Source organism: Glycine max, chromosome 13, assembly GCF_000004515.6.
Source record: "Glycine max cultivar Williams 82 chromosome 13, Glycine_max_v4.0, whole genome shotgun sequence".
NCBI classification, from domain to species: domain Eukaryota; kingdom Viridiplantae; phylum Streptophyta; class Magnoliopsida; order Fabales; family Fabaceae; genus Glycine; species Glycine max.
Genome location: NC_038249.2, coordinates 10,742,771 through 10,751,866, shown reverse-complemented (window position 1 = coordinate 10,751,866; position 9,096 = coordinate 10,742,771). Strand labels below are relative to the sequence as shown.

Below are 9,096 nucleotides of genomic sequence, written 5' to 3'. Positions count from 1 at the left end.
CATACCTACACAAATTTAAATAAATTACCAAATTCAAATACATAACAAAATTAAAAATTTAAACACATACATAAATTGTACACAAATAAACTTAAAATACTACCTAAAATAGTCTACAAATAACAAAATTAAAAATTAAATAGCTACAAAAATTTAAATAAATGACCAAATTAAAATACATAACAAAATTAAAAATTTAAACACGTACATAAATTCTACACAAATAAACTTAAAATACTACCTAAAATAGTCTACAAATAAAAAATTTAAAAATTAAATAGCTACAACAATTTAAATAAATAACCAAATTAAAATACATAAGAAAATTAAAAATTGTTACACGTACATAAATTTTACACAAAAAAACTTAAAATACTACCTAAAATACTCTACAAATAACAAAATTAAAAATTAACATAGCAACATAAATTGAAATAAATGACCAAATTAAAATATGTACATAATCAAATTATAAAATAAAACACGTACATAAATTTAACACAACAAAACTTAATTTACTAACTAAAATACTCTATACATAACAAAATTAAATATTCAAATACGTACATAAATTTAATTAAATGACCATATTTTTTTTCCAATTATTAAAATTTAAATTAAATAACAAATATTAGACACAACAAAATGGTATTTAATCAAAATAATTTCATGAAATAAAAAATTTTAAGAACGTGTGTATATATATATATATATATATAATTAATAAAATATCATATATTTCAATAAAAACTATAAATAAGTCAATTAAATAATATTCACATTCTAACTAAACCTAAAATACCATATATAAAATACAAATAATATCATACAAACCTAATAAATCTAAACCAAATAATAATAACATAACAACTAAAATTAACGTACAAATATTTTTATCACAAATAATAACATACAAATTTAAAAAATCTTAACAAAATCATATTAATAAATCCACTACAGCTAACATACAAATTATAATATACCAACTCAAATTTGTAACATATACATCTAACATAAATAATATCAATATTTCAATGTACAACTTAAAATTTAAAAATTTCATCTAACATCAACAAACGTGTCATATGTATATATAAAACAATTAATATCACGGTAATTTATAAAATTTAAAGAAAATAATATATATCAATTTAATTATAACTAACCTAAAATATATCTATATATATATATATAACACAACTACTAATATATAATTTTTAAAACCTAACTTAAATAATATTAACCTATCAACTAAAGTTATTAAGTTAAGAACTACTTACCAAGTATAGCAATCACGTAATAGGAGCACGAGAGAAACCACGTACAAAGCACAGCCCTACAAATTATCAAAATATTTATCATTCATATTCACATATATATATATATATATATATATATATATATATATATATATATATATATATATCATATATAATATTTGTCATTCAAAAGATACTTACCAAAAACCAAATACAGCAACACAATAAGAAGAATGCAATGTAGTAGGGAAGAAGAATAACAAAGAGCAAGCAAAGGAAGGCAGCTCCTCACTCTCGGACCTTCTTCAGCTTTTATAATGGAAGAAGATGAATGAAAATTTTAAAAACGTAGAAGCAATGGATCCCAGTGCAAGGCAAAACGCCAATGGGATTGGCGATTTGGCCTGCAAACCGCCAATGGGTCTGGCGATTTGGCCTGCACCCTGCACTGCCATGTCTGTTCCCTGCACTGCCATTCGCAGGGCTAGTCTGCACCCTCAAGCATTGGAACTCGCCAGTTTGATTGGCGGTTCCCTACGCAATCCGCATATCGCCATTGAAGCTGGCGGTTTCAGCCCTCAATGCACGTATCGCCAGCAGCAGGAGCGATTTGCTCACTGAGACCAAACTCGCCACTGGTTCTGGCGAGTTGGTCACTGCATGGCATCCTTTTCACGTTAAAAAGTACCCCCTGCCGGAAATAATAATGAAAGAACCCCATCTGGGGAAATACTTTTTAAAACAACCCCAGATGGGGAAATTTGCCATAGAAATTCAAATTTTCCTCCAATTTTGTGTGACACTTAGGCTATAATTAGAGGTCATTTGTGTGCATTTTTTTTTACTTTGATCATTTGAAAATTAAACTTCAGATTTCAGAGTTCTTTTGGAGCACAAAATTTCGTGCTCTTCTCTTCCTCTCCCTTCATTCATCTCCTTCTTCCTCTAAGCTCTTATCCATGGCCTCCTATGGTGGTGAGCTTCTTCTAAACTCATCTTCTCCTTGAAGTGGCGTCCCCTCTCTCTCTTCCTTCTCCATTCCACTGTCATTCATCTTCCAAGAAGCAAAGGAATTCATTGATGAAGAAGATCCTAGGCCTACAAGCTCCAATGGAGCTTACATCACATTTTATTTCAGGGCAAACGAAATGTTCATGCAAAAACATCTAAAGTCTTTTTTGCCCATAAAACTATCCATTGATCCTCTCCCATGGGCTTTCTTTAAAGACAATTCACACATAGAACATTGAAGCACACATAACTTATTTTCTCTAAACAAGTATCTATCAACTGCTGAATCAACATCCCTGGTTTTAATTATGACAAATCATTAGCAATGAAAATTGTAAGAATAATGAGTTTTATGTGGTGACTAACATTTTGTTAAAGTGTTTCAATGTTAAAGTTATTAAAAAATAGACGTGTTCATGCATTCTAAGGTTTTCAGAAAGATTGTTTAAGAACCTCTAAGGTTTTCAGAAAGAACTTCGAAGATTACTTGAAGTCCATTTGCATGATGAAGAATGATTCCCTCTGAGGTACTTGGTTTTGGAAAAGTACAAGACAACATAGCCTTACATGGAAGATTCATCAAAGGCTACAAAGAGAACATCCAACAACAAAATATTTAAACACAAAGAGGATAAAATAATATTTACTTCATTTCAGTTATGTCCGCTAGGTTGGATCTAACAAATGCAAATGGAGAGTGTTTTTGAGTGCCCCTTAATACCTTATTATAGTTACTTCTTCTCATCTATCTACATGATTGAAAGAATAACAATCACACTAGAACTAGAAGGGGTTTGAATAGTGTGTTTATCAAAGATAATAGTTTTTACTTACTATTAGAATAAATATAGACAGAAATGTATATGTATGGTAAGTCGTTCATCGAAGAGAAAATTGATTTTAATAAAGGCAGGTTTGATTGACTAGTGACTTAATAAGAGAGTTCTTCTAAAAAAGTTTTTCAAATAAATACTTGATATTAAAAAAGTGACAGAAAGTACTAATAGCTAGAACGCTTAATAAATCATTAAGGAAAGAAGTATAAACATTTTGGTTTATATTGGTTCATTCAACCTAAGTCACGTCCAGTTCTGTACTTGTAAAGGGTTTCACTAATCAAAACTTGCTTACAAAACAAATATTTTAACTTGTCACTCTTGGCTTTACAAGTATTATTAATACCACTTCTAACATTTTCTTAGACTCCTCGTGAATCTAAATAACCAAGTATTATTTAACACTAAGCCACTCTCGACTTTCATAAACAATAGTTTGAATGAATACAAGTATTCAATAACACTCAATGAATGAGTAAACAATAAACCTCAAATACAAGATTACTTTGCTTAGCAAAGAATAAACAAATGAAAACTATACCACTTCTCACTTCAATTTTTGGGTAGAGACAACCTTTTATATACTTCAGTGAAGGATACATTATAGGATCAATGTCAATTCCTTGAAAAAACTATTGTCTCACATTGGAAGATATGACTAAGTGGCATGCTCTGATTTACGAGGAATTGTACGATAGTACTGATAATACCATGTGCTCCTTATCCTTGGCAAAAACGATCTTTAAGGAATTCTCTATGAATACATTCTATTTTGTCATTTCCTTAATTTCAAATGTTAGTAATTCAAAATAAAGAAAAGCAAAATGAATTTGTATAAGATAGAATGTGCATACTTCCATTTTTCGGCTATCATAGACATTTTAAAAGATATGTTTGTTTCTTACTAGTCGGATGTGTGGGATAACCAAAACGCAATGTATAACACTGATTATTATAATGAGTGGATGCCTTTTGATTTTAGCTAGTTAGGCACTGGATAGATAGTAAAGAGAGGAATTTCTCTTGGAGTATGGATGATACAGAGTATTGTTAAGTCCTTTAGCATTTGATCTTGTTCACTTTTCAAAAATCATTAGAACATCAATAATTTATACTTATTGTTATTCATCAAAATCCAAGATAGATGCAAAGAGTTATCGTCCATACCTAACAATTATCTCTACGTATGGATAGGTTATGCTCTTAATCATCTTAGAAAGTACCTTTCTAAGACAATCATTAGCTAACAACTGTCTTAGAAAGGTAACTTTCTAAGACGGTCATTAGCTAACGACCATTTTAGAATGTTATTTTGAAAAAAAAAATTAAAATAATAAAAACATTATTATAAAATGACAAAAACAACATCTAAATGGGGCACAATTAAATGTTAAAAAGATTAACATCATGCATAAAATGTTTCAAAGTTCAAATTTGCAGTATTAAAATGAGAAAAATAAATTTTAAGGTAAGAAATCTACCCAAAGCAATGGCCACACCAATAGCAAGAAAACATGAAGCAGCATCAAAGGGGGCCACAAGTCCAAGAGCCAATGTATCAACAAGTACATTTCCAAACAGCCCAGACAAAATAGCAACAAGACCATTTCCAAGAAATATAGCCTTAGAGAATGTTAATGACAACCATTGTTGATCAAAGCCCCTCTGACAATGTTAAAAAAAAATAGACAACTCAAAATCATAAATACACAACGTAACAAGGATATCAAGACAAAAAAAACATTATAATAAGACGCATACGCTGAAAACTGTGTTTCAGCTCTACACCGTGGACTCAATATCCATTTCATGAATCCAATAAATACCAAAATACAATTTTCTCAATTAATATATTTACATGATATACTAAACCTAGACACTTAACTAGACGACCTTGGCATAATGATACACTTTCTAACTATTTTTGAAATTTAGTCGCAAGATCTTAAGTAGTGGTTAGTTTTGTTTAGAGTGACATCTTAAGAAGTTTGTACAATATAATGTATGTACCACACACAAGACTAGCCCCATTTAGAATTTCAGTCCAAAATAAACAAGCTAAAATATCTTTTTGAGGACATAAACGCCACTTTTGAGCCTATGGCAATTAAAATTGCATTATATACCATATTTGCAAGTTTTAGTCAATCAATTACTGCCTCTAAAATCCAAATTATGAGGAACTTCCTGCATGTCTTAAAATCATCATATCCAGAGAAAATATTCATAATAAACAACAGATAACTTTTAAAAGCAAAAAAATATTCCTCACCTTGAAGTGCTCAGCAACAAGCCATGATTCAAATGATGAAAACAGAAGTGAAGTGGCAATACCTCCCAAAATGCGGCCCAACATCAGGACTTTGTATTGAGGAGAATGCTTGGTGATGCAACTCAAAATGTAGGTTATGCAGTAAGTCACACAAGCCCTCTTCCGACCTCTGATTTCACAGGGTAAACAAGAAATTCAATGAATACTAAGGATGCACATTGCCAAGTTAGAAAGTGACTTACTCAAAAGAGAAGCCAGAACTGAAACTGTAGGAAGGTTATTATGTCAACGAAAAGATTTTATTCTGCTAAGTTTACCTTTAAATTTAGTAAATTTGGTCTTCCGTGTACTTTTTTTTCTAGAGATGAAATAATTTTAGAAGCATAGAAGTAAGAAATAAGTTGAAAAAATTCCATAAATTTTATGAGATGTGAAATTAAGATTTGAAGAAGGAAAATTTTGAATTTCTTTTTATATTTAGGTGAAAATTTTGATATTTTGACTAATGAGTTTTGAGAAAAACAATTTAATCAAATCTAATTTGTAAAGATTTTAAGTAAAAAAGAGAAGTAACAAATGAGCCAAATTTATTAAAGTTCAAAAATAAAGAAACTAAAACCACACTTAATACAAATTAGGAAAATGAAAAGGGAAGTAAGGCAATGAAAATTAAGATGGGTGTACCTTCCTAATAAATTGATGAGCATGGCGAACAAGCTTAGAGCTACTTTGCTGAACAGCACGTTCTGTTTTGGGATAAGAGAAGCCAGTACCCGCAGGCAGATCCCCAAATATAATGCTACTTACCTGATCATCATCATAACTTTAAGCAATTAGGCTTAAAATTTGAATAAAAAGAATTAGCTGCAACAAATAAAATCAATCTATTATATCAACCTTTGTCCATGATTGTGGCTTCAAGGTCAAATTAGGTAGGCTCCCATTGTTAGTCTTAGGTAGGCTCCCCATGCATATGCTTAATCTGTTTTGACAATATTTATAATATAATATTATTTTTCCTGAAAAAAAATGTATTCAACAGGATTTATTAGATATAACAAAGTATTTTAATAAATGTGTTCAAAGACTAACAAACTTTCTAGGATATTACTTTAAACATTTTTTATTATTAGGTAAAATTTATTAAAAATAGAAAAATATTATGAATCTTACTTTTTTTAACTGCACAATTTTTACTTCTTATGTAATGGGTCTCGTATTATTTTTTTTAGTAAATTTTAATTTATAATAAAAAGTAAATAAAGTGTATTCAAAAATAAGTGTAATGGTGATTAACTAAAACCAGAATACGTTTGCATATCAAACTAAATCACAACATTTCTGACTTAGGCTCATGTTGGCATATAATAATGTATAGAACTGCAAACATTAACAATCCATTCCAAATAAAGAAAAAAAAAAAAGAGATCCGTATAGAACTGCAAACATTAACAATCCATTCCAAACTCAAGTTAATAAACAAGGAAAATCATTTATTACAAGAAAAACACATGGGGAGATGCAGAATAATAAATATTATCAGAAGTAGAAACTTGATAGGAAGTTGTGATTATTATTGCTACAAATTAGGCACTGACAAGGATTCTGGCTAAGTTGCAATTAATATTATTATTTTGAAATTCACATGCATGAGTGTGGTAGAGACAAAACTTCTTACCTTATAGTTTCTCTTCTTAATATTAAAACCCATAGGTTTCTCTGTATACCAGATTAAAAATTTTGAAAGACTTATAATATAACTAAATTGAAGGTTTCTCTGTATACCTTCTTGAATCAAGCACATTGACATCAAGGATAGAACTCAAAGCTCTACTCCAACCTGTGGTGTGCCTGCTTGTAATGCAGCAGCAGTAGTTCCACTAAATACAAATAGACATTCCATGCAAAAGTATAAGTAAGCATGTCTCTTGAATTCTTCAATTTACAACATATTTGTTTAGACACAGTATATGTCCAATGTCTCAATACATTCTCTATTATTATTCTTCCAATTTCTTTATGCAACTTTGGCAACTCTAAATTATAGTATATGCCTATAAGGCCGTGAGATACATTTGTCCTAGTGATCCAAGCTTTCTATACTAAAAAGGCTCTTATTCATACCTTTCCAACTAAGCAAGGCTAAAAAACATATACATCTTCTCCAGGGATATTAATACTAACACTTAGCTACAAAAGAAAAAAACAAGTACAGGGGAGTTAGAATCACGAAAATGAATAGAAGTGTAGTAAAAGCAAGCATAAAAACCATTGATTGAATATTATTATAATGTGACCCATACAATTTGTTCACCGAAGTCAACAGTAATGCTTTCCTTTGGGATTTTCTTTGCAAATATGGTCACAACCACCTGATCAGGTTTTTGGTAGGAATAATTGGTTTGTTTTTTATTTTATTTTTGTTGAAGAAAAAGCACAGGAACTAGTGAAGAATAATTACAAAGGTCAACGTGACGTAACCTGGTAGGTTGTGGTTAGGTCATAAATTCGATTCCCGAAGGAAACGGTGAAAGTTGTCGATGGTGATGGTGGGGACAGCCACCATGACCTTCACACTCGGCCGTTCACCGGTCACCGGAAGAAACAAGCAGTACCTATCACAACATATGGGCCCCACATGCAGAGGCTTCCCCATCCTAAGTTCAACCCTCTCAAGACCCAGCCTCGACCACTGCGACAGAATCAACACCCCCACCGAGTTAGGACTCACCCTCAACTTGGACACCAACTCAACCACCCTCCACACGTGCACATTGTCCACCCTCTCCTTCGCACGCTTCACCAGACCCGACCCGTACCTGACCCCTCTCTCCCCCAACTCCCACGCGCTTGTTTGTGCGCATTCCCACAATACCCCTCTGGTAGTCCTGGATTCACGCGCTTCCGCATGTTCACGCTAAACAAAAGCTTCAGCGTCTGGTTTTTAGGAAGAAACCCCATCACCCTCGCCCAACTCCTCCACATGTGGGCCACCAGAACCTCGAACGACGTGTGTGACGACATTCTGCACACGCCCTTTAGAGCGTTGATCCGCCTCTCGTTAAACACAATGCAAGTTGGTCTCAGCTTGCTCGTGACACAATGCAAGTTTCCTACTAGGTTACGAACACCGAGAAGTCCAGGCAGTAGGGGGTTTGTGTTTTTTGGGGGTTAGGGTTTTTAACGGTTCCACTGGAGGAAAGGAGAATGGGAGCGGTGGAGGAATGTGGAGATGGGGTGGTGGTGGCATCGGGGAGAAGGTGGAGAGAGGAAAAAGGGAAGAGGAGAGAAGAAGAAAGATGAGTGACCGAGAGAAGAGGAACAGACGCGAAGCTTGTAAAAGAGGAACGGACGCGAGGTATATTTGAAATTAAAATTGCTCACATTCAAAGACGGGGTTCGCTATCACCGTTTTTTAATAATTCAAAATATTTACAAAATTACAACTGTTATACAAACGAAAATAGTTATTTAATGACCGTCGTAGATACTATGCGGTAAAAAAGAGTTTTTTTAGTAGTGATTTTGTAGGCTTTGAACTAATGGTAGAGGGCACTACCTCCACTTTGAGAAGAAGGGTTGTTTTTGTGCGTGATTAACAACAAAACAAGATGAATATTTAGGCTAAATTTAAAGCAAAGATAATCCATTTTCTGATCTAAACAAATAACTTATAAAAGAGGTGTTTGCTTGCTCAACATAACTATACTATCATGAC

General features: G+C 32.1%; 1 protein-coding gene across 4 annotated transcripts; it reads right to left on the bottom strand.

Moving 5' to 3' along the window:
- Window positions 1-3,503: 3,503 nt before the first annotated feature.
- Window positions 3,504-8,765, bottom strand: LOC112998780 (molybdate-anion transporter). 4 transcript variants are annotated; one of them, XR_003263936.2, is made up of 7 exons: window positions 7,682-8,763; window positions 7,503-7,568; window positions 7,164-7,258; window positions 6,276-6,360; window positions 6,063-6,185; window positions 5,379-5,547; window positions 3,504-4,771 (listed from the first exon to the last, which is right to left on the bottom strand). XR_003263936.2 is itself a non-coding variant. In XM_026125117.2 (7 exons), exons 4-7 carry the CDS (start codon window positions 6,083-6,085, stop codon window positions 3,784-3,786), a joined length of 453 nt encoding a protein of 150 aa, XP_025980902.1. In that variant the 5' UTR covers window positions 6,086-6,185; window positions 6,276-6,360; window positions 7,164-7,258; window positions 7,503-8,765; the 3' UTR covers window positions 3,504-3,783. The 4 variants fall into 4 exon arrangements, 1 of the variants encoding a protein (XP_025980902.1); XR_003263937.2 differs by having other exon boundaries at window positions 7,860-8,762; XM_026125117.2 differs by having other exon boundaries at window positions 3,504-3,860; window positions 4,588-4,771; window positions 7,503-8,765.
- Window positions 8,766-9,096: the final 331 nt, after the last annotated feature.